This window comes from Giraffa tippelskirchi, chromosome 6 (genome assembly GCF_054371585.1).
Source record: "Giraffa tippelskirchi isolate mGirTip1 chromosome 6, T2T-mGirTip1v1.2.pri, whole genome shotgun sequence".
Lineage (NCBI taxonomy): Eukaryota > Metazoa > Chordata > Mammalia > Artiodactyla > Giraffidae > Giraffa > Giraffa tippelskirchi.
In genome coordinates this window covers 697955-714678 of record NC_137280.1, presented here as the reverse complement: position 1 = coordinate 714678, position 16724 = coordinate 697955, and the positions used below count along the sequence as shown (strand labels likewise).

General features: G+C 44.3%; 1 protein-coding gene across 8 annotated transcripts in view; it reads left to right on the top strand.

Annotated features, from left to right (window-relative positions):
* COL14A1 (collagen type XIV alpha 1 chain) overlaps positions 1-16724 on the top strand; it is a 216434-nt gene that overhangs the window by 180061 nt on the left and 19649 nt on the right. For all 8 annotated transcript variants that reach the window (XM_081504793.1, XM_081504789.1, XM_081504791.1 and 5 more), the window contains exons 43-45: positions 4401-4436; positions 5335-5401; positions 7720-7908. In XM_081504793.1, the coding sequence (XP_081360919.1) occupies positions 4401-4436; positions 5335-5401; positions 7720-7908 (292 nt within the window). The remainder of the gene's footprint in view (positions 1-4400; positions 4437-5334; positions 5402-7719; positions 7909-16724) is intronic.

The window sequence follows — 16724 nt, the reverse complement described above, 5'->3', positions numbered from 1 at the left end:
CTGATGCTGTCCGTTTACCTTATCACTCAGGTTTGCACTGTAGTTTCTTTGTCCAAGTTTCAAACAGGAAAATTTAACACATAATTGCTGGCAATGGAAATATTAAGAATATGTTGGTTCAGAAACAAAAAGTATTCAAGAGAAATAGATTTTAAGAAATGACTCAGACTAATTCTGAATGACTGGAGTGAGATTTGGGAGATGTTTGTTTGCTTTTTAAATTATTGCATTAAGAAAAATATTACCTTCACTGAAATGGAAGATACAGGCCAGCAGATGTCTTGAGCATGTTCTCTTTCATGGCAGTGGTGGAGAGTACTGTGGCGAGCAAGGGTTCTGGAGCCCAGCTGAGTGGATTCTGCTCCCAGATTTTCCAGTTTCTTATTGTGTGACCTTGGGCAATATATTTATCCTCTCAGTGCATCACTCTCCTTCTGTGTAAAAAGCAGAGACATTACTTTGCCAACAAAGGTCCATCTAGTCAAAGCTATGGTTTTTCCAGTAGTCACGTATGGATGTGAGAGTTGGACCATAAAAAAGGCTGAGCGCCGAAGAATTGATGCTTTTCAACTGTGTTTTTGGAGAAGACTCTTGAGAGTCCCTTGGACTGCAAGGAGATCAAACCAGTCCATCCTAAAGAAAATCAGTCCTGAGTGTTCATTGGAAAGACTGATGCTGAAGCTGAAGCTCCAATACTTTGACCACCCGATGCAAAGAACTGACTCATTAGAAAGACCCTGATGCCAGGAAAGAGTCAGACATGACTGAGCGACTGAACTGAACTGATGCTGGGAAAGATTGAAGGCGGGAGGAGAAGGGGACGACAGAGGATGAGGTGGTTGGATGGCATCACCAACTCAATGGACATGAGTTTGAGTAAACTCCGGCAGTTGGTGATGGACAGGGAGGCCTGGCGTGCTGTAGTCCATGGGGCTGCAAAGAGTTGGACACAACTGAGTGACTGAACAACAACAAAATGGAAGTAACATCTCATAGGGTTGTTATAAAGAATAAATGAGCTTAGCTTATAGGAGTCTTGCAAGGATTAAATGAGTTCACCTCATAGGGATGTTAGACGCCTTAAATGAGTTAATGTGCCCAAGATGTGTACTTGGCACATGGTAAAAGCAGCTTGAGTTTTAAACTAGTAGTATTTACGATTTCTTAGTATATTAAAGATGAGGAACAGATACTAATTTTTGTTTGCTGATTTTTGGTTTTGTATTGCATCGAATGCTTGAAAAGGAAGTAGGCATCAGTCCTAGATTTATGATAAATATTTTGATTTAATTTTTGTCTCAGCTGAATATTCAAGTGACTCTTTTATGGAAAAAAGGGGCTAGGTGGTTTTGGAAATATAAAGTAATATAAGTTATGGTGCCCAGCTTAGAGATCTTACCGTCTACATAGAAGAGAAATCTTTTTGTTAACATGGTTAAATAGGGCTTTCTAGGTGACGCTAATGGTAAAGAACCCACCTGCCAAATAGGAGACGTAGGTGACACGGGTTTGATCCCTATGTCTGGAAGATCCCCTGGACAAGGAAATGGCAACCCACTCCAGTATTCTTGCCTGGAGAATTCCATGGACAGAGAAGCCTGGTGGGCTACAGCCCATGGGGTCGCAAAGAGTCAGACATGACTGAGCAACTCTGCACTCACATCGTTAAATATACATAGTGGTAAAGACTTAGTATGAAATGAGTGGTACTTGAGTATCGCATTCAGTTCAGTTCAGTTCAGTCACTCAGTCGTGTCCAACTCTTTGTGACTCCATGAATCTCAGCATGCCAGGCCTCCCTGTCCATCACCAACTCCTGCAGTCCACCCGAACCCATGTCCATTGAGTCGGTGATGCCATCCAGCCATCTCATCCTCTTGTCGTCCCCTTCTCCTCCTGCCCCCAATCCTACCCAGCATTAGGGTCTTTTCCAACGAGTCTACTCTTTGCATGAGGTTGCCAAAGTATTGGAGTTTCAGCTTCAACATCAGTCCTTCCAATGAACACCCAGGACTGATCTCCTTTAGGATGGACTGGTTGGATCTCCTTGCAGTCCAAGGGACTCTCAAGAGTCTTCTTCAGCACCACAGTTCAAAAGCATCAATTCTTCGGCGCTCAGCTTTCTTCACCGTCCAACTCTCACGTCCATACAGGACTACTGGAAAAACCATAGCCTTGACTAGACAGACCTTTGTTGGCAAAGTAATGTCTCTGCTTTTAAATATGCTGTCTAGGTTGGTCATAACTTAGAATATGCCTATTGCTGACACTTAATATATGAGATATACGCTTAATACCTTTCTCACAAGTGTTCTTATATAGTGACTAGGCCAGGTCTGCTGGAATGAGAAGTTGTACTTTTGATGACCAGATAATAGTGGAAGTTGGGGCCACACATTAGTAATGAGTCTTTGAAAGCGAGGACTCTGACTTTGTCACATGGATATCTAAGAATCACTAGGTAATTTTGAATAGAGGAAGAGATGCCATCAGTCAGAAGTCACTAAGCTTTCTAAATTGTATCCTGGCCGTACTAGGAGGACGAGACTCGTGGTTGTGCAGAGGATGAACTGGAAAAGGAGGGTCTTTCGTTAGGGAAGCTGACTAGAAGGAAGGTGCAAATGCCCTGGCGTGAGATGGTTGGGGTAGCAGCTGGGTGGTGGAACAGAGGGGTGGGTATAAGAGGAGCTGCGATGCCAAAGTGTGTGGGGGGCATTCCTCGGTGGTCCAGTGATGAAGACCCCAAGCTCCCACTGCAGAGGCTCGGATTCAGGGAACTAAGATCTCACGTACCACGGGGCACAGCCAAGAACAAAACAACACAAAAAGTGCGAGTGTGTGAGAGAGAGACGTGCGAGAAGCAGGGACGGAAGGACGGGAGACAGAGCGGTGGCGGGCGGGCCTGGGTTGCACCTGCTCAGGAGAGTGGATTCTACGCTTCTCTTCCTCTGAAAGTCCATCCTCAGTGACGGCGTGTTTGTTGCTTGGAGTCAGCCCCAGTACAAGTATTTACACCTCTGCCAGCCGCAAACAGTACAAGTCAGGGCGCTTCATTTTCCCAGAAAGCCGTTTAGCTGCACACAATGGAGTGAACCCAGAATTTTGATTTTGGATGACTAACTGAGTAGAGATTTTTGGAAAAGAGACCGAGTTTGATTTGGGACCTGGTGAGATTATGGTAACAACTGGGAACAGCCTGACAGCCTGACAGATTCCATCTGTAAATGGCACTTACGATCCTTCTGGTAGGGGTTATAAAAAAGTGTTGTTCAGTAAATCGATTACACTGCCTTGGAGTTGAAACAAGAAGAAGAAATTCTTCTGAAGACACGTGTTTTGCATTATACCTGTAATTTCATTGCAGAAACACTGAAAAAAAAAACGCCGTTGTTTTTCAGCAAAAGGTTTTACAGATATGGTAAGGTTTCCTATGAGTCAAAGAGTAGCTAGGCCACAAAACAAAACCATAGTTGAGCCGAGAATTCGTGTTAATACAGGCTCACATTACCAGGGAGAATCGGGGAGAAGGCCTCATGTGCTGTTAATCCCGAAATGGAAAGCAGGGTGAAGAGCTGGGATTTCACAGATTCTACCTTTAACTTGAGCTCTTAGGTTGGAAGATCTTTTCCTTTCTGTGAGAGTTATGCTTTCAGAAATGGAAACAATGTCTCTTCTCAGCAGAGATTTGTAAAATCGATTGTGCAGCATCAGGAGAGAGGGGCGTTTCGTGTGAAAAGATGTGAATGATTTATTCAGTGACCCTGTATTACAAAGCAGTGTTGCTGCACGATCCCAGTGTTTGTATTCAAACGTACTGTGACTTTGCATTCAGAGACTGGGAGAGTAAAATGTTTCAAGTGTTTAAAGAGTAAGATGTTTAAAGGACCGCAGTGGAGACGTGAACGCAGAGAAGAGACTTGTGGACGTGAAGGGGCGGGAAGGAAGGAGAGAGCGGGGCGAATGCAGAGAGTGACACGGACGCGCACCCTGCCATGTGTTAGACAGATCGCAGGGGGATTGGCTGTGTGACTCGGGGAGCTCAGACCGGGCTCCGTAAATCCTAGAGGGGTGGGGAGGGGGTTCAGGAAGGAGGGGACATGTATACACCTATGGCCGGTTCATCTTGATGTGTGGCAGAGACCAGCACAATATTGTAAAGCAGTTATCCTTCAATTACAAATAAGTAAATTTAAATAAACCAACAAGGAAACAACAACACAGAGACGTTGCTGCTTGGCGGGGTGACAGGTTGCTGTTTGTTTGTTCCTGTTGCTGTGTGTCTACTTTTGCTGCAGAATGATGAGAGCTAAGGAAAACGTCTTCACACAGTCAGAAAAGATACGCTATCATTATGCTTGGCTGAGTGCGGCATCCTAACTCGACAATTTACAATTTTGCAGGGTGTCCCTGGAGCAAAGGGAGAGAGGGGAGAAAGGGTGAGTATCTCTGGACCACTGGCTGAGTACCTTTGTCCGGGAGCCTGGGGAGGGAGGGCCGTTCTCTGTCCGGGTCAGTCACCACTTTACTACCCACCCCCCAGCTCACCTGACTGTGAGCACCTTTTCAAGCGGATCCACCGTACGGGCTGGAAGTCAGGCCTGCTGGCTTATCGTTGCAGCTCTGCTGGTCCAGCTAGATGACCTGAAGCCATTTGTTTAGGGATGAAATGGAGAGGATCACTCATTTAACTCACAGAGTAAATTTAATGAAGAAATTATATAGCGGATGTGAAAAGGTTTCAGAGAAGTAAATGCTCTATTCAAAACGCCAAGCAGTACACTGGCTGTGAGACTTGAAACAGGTTGTTTCAGGAGCCTTCTCTCTCCCTTGAGAAACTGTACTGCTGCTCAGATAACCATGCAGTCACTTCTGATGGATGCAGTGGTGACCTTGGGCACATCCGATGACCTCAGTGAAAACTTGGGCAGTAAGGTTTTAACTCTATAAACGGATTTAACATCTTTCCTCTGAGTTGCTATTAGTATTCAATAAGCCACTGCTTGAGAAAGTGCTGTATTTTATAAGCTCTAAAGAGTGATAAAGAAGGCATTAAATAATATATAGTTAACGGGCTTCTTTCAAAACTGTTCAATTTCTTTAGAACCTGGGACCGGAAGTGCGTGCTTAGCTTCCTAGTCTAAGCGGGCTCTCGGGAGCCCGCAGCGCGCGTGCCGGGTGCGCCTTCTCCGTGTGCACCTGTGGGCCATCCTGCCTGTGGCTCGGTGGCGAAGGGCCCGGGGGCAACAGTGGGTCGAGTCCCAGCTCTGTCCTGGGGGTCTTGCCGCGGGCTGGGCCGCGGCCGATAGTCAAGAGTCTGGTCTTTCTCTCCTCCAGGGCGACCTTCAGTCTCAGGCCATGGTGAGGGCCGTGGCGCGCCAGGTGTGCGAGCAGCTCATCCAGAGTAAGTGCGCTGTGGTCCCCGATGTTCGCGGTTACTCGGCCAATGGAAATTCGCCTTCTGCACAAGTGTAAAGACTCAGCATTGTCTTCCATGGTAGTTTATTTTCAGACACACCACCATCACAACTGTCCATCACTGACCCACCTGAGGTCACCACCTCTTTACATCTAATCTCATTACAGATTACCCTCGCGTTCTACACGGATGGTGCAGATGCCAGATTCCTCTCTGCTGTTCGTCTGGAAGCTCTCTGTTCGCCCGTATACATTTAACTTGACTGCCCAGATCAAATCTTTTATTTCTTCTTCACCTCTTCAAATAAATAAATCTTTTTTCTCAAGTGCTAAGGACTTGAAAGCTGCCAAACTAAGGCATCAGAACTTACCTTCCAATCTCTGGATTTAAATCAATATCTCTTTCTTATCCATTTCTTTGGTTAGCCCAAGGCCCTTCTCCTTAAGACTTATGCCATAAAATACAAACACAAACACGCATGCACACATGGGTACGAGCTGCGTGTAACATTTGACATGACCCTTGGGTCCATGCCAAAAATCACACTGGGACACACTTTACATCACACCTGTCCCATGTCTTCATTCTAAACTTGAACTTTCCCTCTGTTTTAAATGCTCCCTCTATTTTAACTTTATTCCATTTTATGTTATATAGTACACTAGTGTGTATGAAATAGAGAATTTACAAGTGAAACTACTTAAGTTTAATACCAAAATAAGAATCTCTGAAAACACAATTAATTATAGAAGGGAAACTGAACATTAAGTAGAAAATGTCTGAAGCTAACCTGTATCTTGGATTATTTTGTAGGTTTCTCATTTCAAGTATACAATGTAAATGGGTACATAATTATTTTAAGGAAACCTAAGGGTTAAATCCTAATATGACTCATTGACCATAACATAAGGACTATATCACAATAGATACTGTCTTATTCCACTTTGGAATAAAAGCATTATATGGATATGTGATTGTTTGAAATGTGGCCTAAAAATTGAGATTTCAAAATCCAGCTTTTCCCCTCAGGAATTGTCAGATTCCTGCAAATAATTTCTCGGAAACAGAAATCAGTGGAGTTATATCAGAGCTGAAGCAGGCCTGTGAAACAGGGAGGGCCTGCCTGTCAATGTCCTTGTTGGAGAGGAACACAGCAGAGATGGGATGTGGCTCTGTGAGCAACACTCAGCCTCCCCAGAGCCGAGTCTCTGTCATCCGAGCTTCACCTTTCCTCCCTTCAGCTCCACCTCAGAGCTTGATTATCACGTGGCTTATAATTCCTCACTTGCTTGGTTATCTGCTTTTTAGTCCCGAGCTAATCAGAAGAATTATGCTAGGAAAGGTGGAACTGTGTGAGGCTGCAGTGATGACAGCTGGAGCAGTGATGGAGGACAGCCCCTTTATCAGAGCAGGAAGCTGAAAGGCAGAGGCGGAAATGGCTGCTCCTACCCAGACTCATGAACGTGCCTCCTGGTGGCGCCTGTGCCGTCAGCCAGCCAGTCCTAATGACAGTCCTGCTCCTAGGCTTAAGAAGGCATTGACCGTATCTTAGAAAGCATCCCTCTAGAAATGGTGCCATTCCTTATTTAGGGTTGGATACTTAAAAAGGAATAAATAATAGTCATTTGGAAAATTCACTTCTGTAGGGAAATGTTGTCTACTGATGATGCTGGGAAAATGGGGAATTATAATATCAAATATTTTCTCAGTTTTTACTTGTAATTATTAATGTCCATTCTTACAGGCTCAACTGAGTTAAGGGATAATGAGAAAAAGCCAAATTAAAAAAAAAAAGCTAGTGAGAGTTTCTGCAGCTGGGACTCAAGTAAAGGTTTCTGCAAAAAGGCTTGGCAATGAAGCGATGAGTTGAATCAGAGCGCTTGTCTGGGGATTTGTGAGCAAGAGGGTGGGGCAGCTTTGTGGGTTGGAAAAAAAGACAAATCATTTGGGTGGAAATTACTGGAGAAAAGGGGCAGCTGGGTGAGGGTTTAGGGGTCGGATAAATGTTGGGGGTAAAGATAAAATTTATGACCTCTGCTCAGTGATATTTACTGAGATGCTGACGTGAGCAGTGGAATTCCAACCACATGAGATGGGATTTGAATACAGTCCAGCTGTTAATATCATCCAAAGGGAAATGCAAAATCTTTTCATTTGGAAATCAACTTAGTTCAGAGGGATGTGCCTCTTGCCTTGGTGGGTGTCTCACAGAATTGTTCGGGGCCTTGACAAATAGTACATCCAGTTCTCCCATTCCACGTACGACCGTTCATCGGGTGCTATCTTTGTCCTTCCTGTCTCAGGTCACATGGCCAGGTACACGGCCATCCTTAACCAGATTCCCAGCCACTCGTCATCAGTGCGGACCATCCAGGGGCCTCCTGGAGAGCCTGGGAGGCCAGGCTCCCCTGGGACCCCTGGTGAGCAAGGACCCCCAGGTGCCCCGGGCTTCCCAGGAAATGCCGGTGTGCCGGGCTCGCCAGGAGAGCGAGGTAAGCGGGCCGGGCCTCTCGCGGGGTGCGAGGACACGGGGGTAGCAGGGGCGCTCATGCAGGGACAGCGTTCCAAGGAACGGGCTAAATTAATTCTACCCCATCTATTCTCCAGCTTCTTGTGTATGTATCCCCAATATTGAAAAAGTTGAGTAAGCCACAAAGTGTTTATTAATAAAGCTTGCATGCAGAAGGAGGATCAGAACTCCCGATTCACCTCTAAGAAGCTTTTGAGCTAATGAGAGAAAGGTGTCCTCTCTGGATGGATGAATTAAAAAAAATATGCCCCAGCCAGGTAGAATTAGAAAATGCTACACCCAGATGTAGCATTCACACATATGTGTCAACTGAAACAGTAAGACAAGCACAACCTAAGGGCGAGAGCTGTGTTTATCTGGCAGACCTGCTGAGGACTGAAGCCCCGGGCGCAGCCCCTCAGGTGCCTCTAGGGAGGGAGGAGCCAGTTATATATGCCAGGTTGGTTTTGGCAACAGAAGCCGGGTAGTGGGAACATCAAAAGATGACTGTTAATTAAAGAAAAACAGACATCTCGAATGAATTTAGCGCTTTTATATGAATGTGAAGATGCAAGAGTCTGGGCTCACGGAAACCATTGCTTTGACGTGAACCTTGACTCCCTAAGGCTGGTATTCTGTTCTTCCCCATCCTGTATCGCCCCCCGGGCACTGCTGGGGGTGGCTTCGGTGGCTGCTGGCCTAATGGGCATAGCATTGTTTGCTGACGTGGCGGGCGGCATTCTTTTTCCTCATGTGTCATGGCGAGTAGAGAGCTCGCTCTCCAGGTCTGGTGCTGTTTTTGTGCAGTGCCCATACTGGGCAACAGTCAACAGCAGCCTCGAGGTAAGACGTGAGTCATATCAACTCAGTGATTCAGATGTGCCTACAGAGACCATGCCAATTCTAAACTTCAAATTAAATAGACATTTAATCTGTTTGTGGCTCATCTTCCTATAACATGAGGCAGTATTTTATTTAACAGTTCTGTGGGTCAATGTTTAATCTTTTCTACTAAAGTTTCTTTCTAATAGAGATCCTCCTTAGCCGTTTCTTCTACCCTTCCCAGGTTTCAGCAGTGTTGTGCAATGTAGTAATGGACTCTTTTGATCGAATTTCACCCAGTTCTGTAATTGACCAAGATCTCTCACTCCAGAAGCAGATCAGATCAAAGAGATGTGGGAGAATGGGGTTCCCGATTAACCACAAAGAGGTGATAGGAAGAATTTCACACTTTCCAGGACACGGTTTTATAGAATGCAGATCAGAGAAAAGCTAGCTAGTGAGACCTGCTCTATGAGTCATATTGCTTTAATGAGATGGGTTGGATATACTCCTTTGAGCAAATGTGGGATGCAAAGTGCAGATTACAGAGATAATATTTCATGTTGATTCTTGATCCATGCCAACAGGCCAGGTGCATTTCTGCCTCTGCACTTTTGGTACTTTGTTCTTCCCACTTTTGGAAATGTCCTTCCTTTTCCCTGTCTTATGTGTATCTTACTTTTAGTTCAAGACTCAGCTTAACCTCTGTCACGTGCATGAAGTTTCTGTTGGTGGTTCTAGACCCACAGGTGTCGCTGCCCCCTGAATGGCTGATGCACGGTCTCGCACACCCATTTCAGCCATCATCACATGTTAGTGACCAGCGTGATTGCAGAAAGCAGGGATCAGGTCTGAACTGCTTTGCAATAACAGGTCCTCGCTAGATCATTGTTGCTGTGATGGCAACCCAGTTCTGCTTTTCCTTTCTGAAAGATTTTCCTGTGCCAGGGCACTAAATCATCAGATGCAGAGAAGGACATAATTTCCTCGCAGAATACCATCGATCTAGCAGCTGGGACGGTGGCGGGCTGTGTCAGCAGGATGCCCTCCAAGGGTGCTGGTGATGGATGGGCTGTGACTCAGGGAGCACAGGGCCAGCACTGAGTCACTCGGCAAGGCACAGGTTGTCTTTGTTCTTTTTGGAAGTCCCATCCTTGTTCTTGCCAGGCTCAGTCTTTCCTGCTCTGCAAGAACACCTGAATGCTTGGAACAGAGGAAACCTCAGCCGGGAGTCCTCAAATGGTGGTCCCGACAACCCTTGAAATATGAGTTTCTACAATGTAATTTTCTGACACATATGTGTACATTCCTAAGGAGTATGGTAAGCACGCAGAATCCTGAGTTTCACAAGCGCGGGGTCGTGAGAGTCAGTGAGAGATGCTCTCTGAGCACGAGGGAAGGCGGACTTGTCACTCTATGTACTATCTTTTGTCTCTGGCTATGCTGGGTCTTCGCTGCCGCGTGGCCTTTTCTCTGATTGCAGTGTGCGGGCTTCTCCTCGCGGCTTCTCTTGTCCTGGAGCGCGGGCTCCAGGGTGCATGGATTTTGGTCATTGGGGCTCATGGTTCTAGAGCGCAGACTCTGCGCTTTGGGTCACAGGCTCAGTGGCTCCGTCGCATGTGGGATCTTCCTGGATCAGGGACCAAACCCACGTCTCCTGCACTGAGAGGCAGGTTCTTCACCACTGGACCTCTAGGGAGGCCCGGGAATCTGATGTTGGTTGATCACCAGCTGGAGTTGTGTGCTTTGGGGTGTCAGGTTGGGGTTTATAGGCCAACATCCAGAGAACTTTTCATTCCTGGCAAAGTATTTCAATCCCATTGCAACTGGGATTTGTGGTTGCAAGGAGAACAATAATTTAAAAAAGAAATTTATTGAAGTATTGTTGACTTACCGTATTTTGTTAGTTTCAGGTGTACAGCAAAGTGATTCATATTTTGATCTTAGCCTTGTGCTCCAAGTACCCAGGAAGGATTGATACAGAAAAATGTCTGCCTTTCCACTAAATCAAAACAGTCAAATTTTAAAACCAGAGAAATTTCAGCCATCTTTTCTCCTGACCTTTGCATTTTATATAAAAAAGAAGCATACAAAGATATTGAGGTCCCAAGAAGCTGGAAGTTAGCCAACGTTAGGACTGGAAGTGAAAAACAGGGATCATGTTTGAGTTTTTTTCTGTGTAAAGTATGATTATCTCTATACTCTAGAGTACAATTTTAAAAGTACACTATATTATAAGGGGTAAAAATAAGTATCATTAGTAGGCAGTTTACTTAGGCAAGTAATAAGCTACAAAAGAAAGACTAAAAGAAATGTGGATGTTGAAACTGGCATAGCATTGGGTGGGACCTCTTTCTGCTGAGTCTTCGTTAAAAAACATGACTCTTGTGCACGCTGCTGTCTTCACAATGGGTAACCAACAAGGACCTGTTGTAGAGCACATGGACTCTACTTAATGCTGTGTTGCAGTCTGGATGGAACGGGGTTGCGGAGGATGGATACATGGGTATGCATGGCTGAGTCCCTTCTCTGTTCACCTAAAATGGCCACGACACTTAATTGGCTATACCCTAATACAAAATGAAAAGTTTAAAGTTTGAAAAAAAAATCAGGACTCCATTGACTTTGGCTAATTTTTCATCAGCAGTGCTCCGTTCGATTTCTCTATTCTAATTTTTTGAAAAGTTTTTCAAACTTTAAAGTATAATCACAAGAGGAAATATACTTTACATCATGACACGTTATGCATATGCATATGCGTGCCTTCAGACTCACATGACTGAGGCAGATAGAAATAAACTTACCCTTAATATTGTCTCCTGTTTCCTTTGTTAAAAGGCTGAAGTGCATCACGGAGAACTCTCTTCAACACTCTAATAACCTATTTGGGAAATGGATCTGGAAAAGAATACATATATGTACACGTATAACTAAAGCACTTTGCTCTACACCTGAAACTGACACAACACTGTAGGCCAACTATGCTCCAATATAAATTTTTTTGAAAGGTTAAAGGTACCTTTGGATTTTATGACCTCAGTTTGAAACATACTGTGCTGGTTCAAGATCTTTGATTAACTCTGTTTTTACAATTGATATATTATAGACAAAGAATATGCATTTTTAGAGAACAGAAATTACAAAATATTCCTTTTATATTAGCTAGATGAAGTGATGACCGTTCATAACTTTCCTTATTACCTAACAGAAGACTGTACTTTCACTCCATCTGATTGTCTTCCTCGCTCTTGTTAACCCTTTATCTCCTTTACCTTAAACAAAGTATTGCTGTTGTTCAGTCGCTCAGTCGTGTCCAACTCTTTGCAACCCCATGACTGTAGCACACCAGGCCTCACTGTCCTTCACCATCTCCTGGAGTTTGCTCAAACTCATGTCCATTGAGTTGGTGATGCCATCCAGCCATCTCATCCTCTGTCGTCCCCTTCTCCTCCTGCCCTCAATCTTTCCCAGCATCAAGGTCTTTTCAGTGAGTCAGCTCTTTGCATCAGGTGGCCAAAGTATTGGAGTTTTAGCTTCAGCATCAGTCCTTCCAGTGAATATTCAGGACTGGTTTCCTTTAGGATGAACTGGTTTGATCTCCTTGCAGTCCAAAGGACTCTCAAGAGTCTTCTCCAACACCACAGTTCAAAAGCATCAATTCTTTGGTTGTCAGCCTTCTTTATGGTCTAACTCCCCCATCCATACCTGACTACTGGAAAAATCATAGCTTTGACTAGATAGAACTTTGTCGGCAAAGTAGTGTCTCTGCTTTTTTAATATGCTGTCTAGGTTTGTCATAGCTTTTCTTCCAAGGAGCAAGTGTCTTTCAATTTCATGGCTGGAGTCACCTTCTGCAGTGATTCTGGAGCTCAAGAAAATAAAGTCTGTCACTGTTTCCATTGTTTTCCCATCTATTTGCCATGAAGTGATGGGACCAGATGCCAAGTATTGGGTTGGCCAAAAAGTTTGTTTGTATTTTTTCCTGTAAGCTGGCTCTAGTACCGCTTTTGTTGTAATTTTAGTCACTAAGTCATGTCCAACTCTTTGCAACCCCATGGACTGCAGCCTACCAGGCTTCTCTGCTCATGGGATTTTCTGGGCAAGAATATTGAAGTGGGTTGTCATTTCCTTCTCCAGGGGATCTTCTCAACCAGGGATTGAACCCGTCTCCTGCATTGGCAGGTGGATTTTTCACCATTGAGCCACCAGGGAAGCCCCTAGTAGTGCTTAATTGTCTTTTAACTTCATTAGAAACAGTTAGATTGTATTGTGACAGCTGTCATATCAGTGTGCATTAAAAAGGTTATCAAAATTGGTGAATTTTTGTGTAGCCATTTTAATATTGAAGATGGAAGAAAAAGACTACATATTTGGCATATTATGCTTTATTATTTCAAGAAAGGTAAAAATGCAACTGAAATGCAAAATAAGATTTATGGAGCGTGTGGAGAAGGCGCTGTGACGGTCTGAGCTGCTGAACGGGGCTAATGGAGTTTCGTGCTGAAGATGCCTCTCTGGATCGGCTTCAGGGTCAGGTTGGACAGTTGAATCGACAATGATCAAATCAAGACATTCGCTGAGAGCCATCAGCATCACCCTGGGGCTGCCCAGGTGGTGCGATGGTAAAAAGCCACCTGCCAGCGCAGGAACACAGCAGATGCGGCTCAATCCCCGGGTCAGGAAGATCCCCTGGAGAAGGACGTGGCAACCCCCTCCAGGATTCTTGCCTGGGAAATCCCATGGACAGAGGAGCCTGGCGGGCTACAGTCCACAAGGCTGAAAAGAGTCAGACACAACACAGCACAGATAAACTGTTATATCACTTGAGAAATAGCCGACATACTCAGAATATCCAAATCCAGTGTTGAAAATCATTTGCATCAGTTTGGTTACGTTAATCACTTTGATGTTTGGGTTCCACATAAGTAGGAAAAAAAGCCTTCTTGACCCTATTTCTGCATGTGGTTATCTACTGAAACAGTGAAAATGTTCCATTTTTAAAACAAATCATGCCGGGCGATAAAAAATGAATACTGTACAATAATATGAGACAGAAGAAATTGTGGGGCAAGTGAAACTAACCACCACCAGCCACACCAAAGGCTGGTTTTCATCCAAAAGAGATGATGTTGTGTATATGGTGAGACTGGAAAGGAGTCTCTCATGAGCTCCTTCTGAAAAACCAAAGGATTAATTCCAACAAGTACTGTTCCCAATTAGACCAACTGAAAGCCACACTCGATGAAAAGCCCCCAGCATTAGTCAAGAATATGTGCAGTTGTCCATCAGGATAACGCAGTGCTGCATGTTTCTCTGATGACCAGGCGAAAGCTATTATTACAGCTTGGCTGGGAAGTTCTGATTCATCCGCTGTATTCACCAGACATTGCACTTTTGGATTTCCATTTATTTCAGTCTTTACCAAATTCTATTAATGGAAAAAATTTCAATTCCCTGGAAGACTGTAAAAGGCACCTGGAACAATTCTTTGCTCAAAAAGATAAAAAAAAAGTTTTGGGAAGATGGAATTATGAAGTTGCCTGAAAGGTGGCAGAAGGTAGTGGAACAAAATGGTGAATATAGTCAATAAAGTTCCTGGGGAAAGAGAAAAATATGTCTTTTAAGTTTATTGATACTTGAACACCCAAGGCACTTTTTGGGCAACCCAATATTGTTCATAAGATTGTGTGGAACAGTCTCTAGCTGTCTTCTGTCTTAGACTCTAGCAGAGAGAGGATCCTTGGAGGTTAAGGATTCACAGGGAGCCTGCAGCTCACCTTGTTCACCCAAAGCTTAAACTCTAGGTGTGGTTGTTGTTGAGTCACTCAGTTGTGTCCAACCCTTTGCGACCCCGTGGACTGTAGCCCGCCAGGCTCCCCTGTCCATTGGATTTCCCAGGCAAGAATACTGGAGTGGGTTGCCATTTCCTTCTCCAGGGGATCTTCCTGACCCAGGGATCGAACCCATGTCTCTTGCATTGGCAGGCAGATTCTTTACAGCCGAGCCACCAGGGAAGTCCAAAAAACTCCAACTGAGACTTGGCTAATTGCTGCATCCAGAATTGGAGGGGTCCCATTTGCATCACAGAAGCAGGATGTGAGGCAGCCCAGTTGCTTGCTTGCTTTCTGTCTTCGCTTATACCATATTGTTACCTAATGTCAAAGAATAGCGATTCCTCCATGGGCTAAAATTGTGCTGCCTTTCCCCGTTAAACCCTGCACCACCTCCAGGTAAACGGCTCTGTATCCTGGCTTCCAACATTCAGCAAGTGGGTCGGATCAGCTCTGCATTTCCTGTGTTGGCTCCTGACTATTCTGACTGCCTAACTCTCCAGTCACAGTCTCATATGATTCTAACTAGATCCTCCGGACAACAGCTCAGTGTCTAATTCCCATCTCTGCATGTCATTCCCAGATGACCGTCCTGTTTACTTCCTTATTCCATGCATCCAAATGTTCATTATCTGCACTGGGATCTTGAACCAGGGTTTCTTGTCTAGAAACCCAGACAACAATTAAATTCATTGGTCTAGAGTCCACAAAATTTAGTTTCTTTATTTCCCTGAAAAGGACGGAAAATTTCTTGATTTCTGTCTTCATGCAGTTCCTTCAGTTTCCATGATTCTCCAAAATGTATTAGAGTAGAGGGACCTTCCAACTAAAGATTTTCATTTTTAGATTGTGTACCCATAACAGCTGGAATTCATAGCGGGTTTACTTTGTATGATAAATCAACAAATATTTATGAAATGTGAGGTTTACGTAAGACTCTTGGCGGGGCACGGTGAGATAACACGATTATTTATGGCTTTTGCTTGTTAGGCATCAAGTGCATCTGCCAATATTGTGCTGTGTCCCATATACAGAGTCTCCTTTGGATAAAACAAACTATAAACTTTGATAAGAAGCAATGCTATCCACATGGAACTCTGCTCATTCCTATGTGGCAGCCTGGATGGGTGGGGAGTTTGGGGGAGAATGGATACATGTATATATATGTAAAAAGAAAAGAAAGAAACAGTGCTATCGTTTATTAAGCAATTACTTAATAAACTGTCAGTTGCTTAGTACATTATTAATGCTCATAAAAAGTTTATGAGATCAGTACTAGCCCCATTTTAGGTGAGGAAACCGAGGCTCAGTGAGATGGTCAGTTGTCATAAAAGCCACTGGCTGGACAGCAGGGGACCAGGATTCAAATCCAGACGTGTGTGGTTACAGAATGTCTATCTGAGCTTGCGCCCCTCTGCCCTGCCGTCGCCTGTGAATTCAGTGGGTAGTGGGGGTTTCACAGAGGAGGCCAGAGCTGTGCAGGGTTTGGTGAACCCGGTTTCATTATTGCTCCTAATATCCATAATTGTTTACAGCACGTAAACTGCTAGATGACCGGAGTGTTTTAGTGGGTTGTGGCTATACGATTTGCAAGCTTCTTACGCATTTTGTTCTGCTGTGTTTGAGTAGCCTTGGGGCCTCCATGACCTAGCAGTTGACCAGCTTTGGAATGAAGTCAAGTGAACTGTTTTAGGTACATATGAACACGATAAAGACATTTTCTATGGTTATACATTTTGGCACTTGACATTTCTTCTAGATTTTAGCATAGGCTCAGTAGGGGAGTAACCTATAGGGAAATCGGTCACAGATCTGGCAGTTTGAGATGCATGGATGGAAGGTGTACCTCTATTGCAATATCTCACTGTGGGGACAAATAGGGAGAAACCTGGAACAAAGTAATTTGATCTTGTTTTGCTTCTAATATTTTAGAATAGAACTGCTTACTGTTTTCACTTCACTCTGTATGATGCCCCTTTAGCGGGAAACAGAATAAGGTGATGGAAATAATGTATCAATAGTTAAGAGGTATCAGTCACATATAGGTTAGGATCCTAACTTTGCCACATACTAGCTGTGTAATCTTGGGTGCTTAATCTTACATTTTAGCCTTTCTGATTATTCATTCACCTAACCAGCACTTACT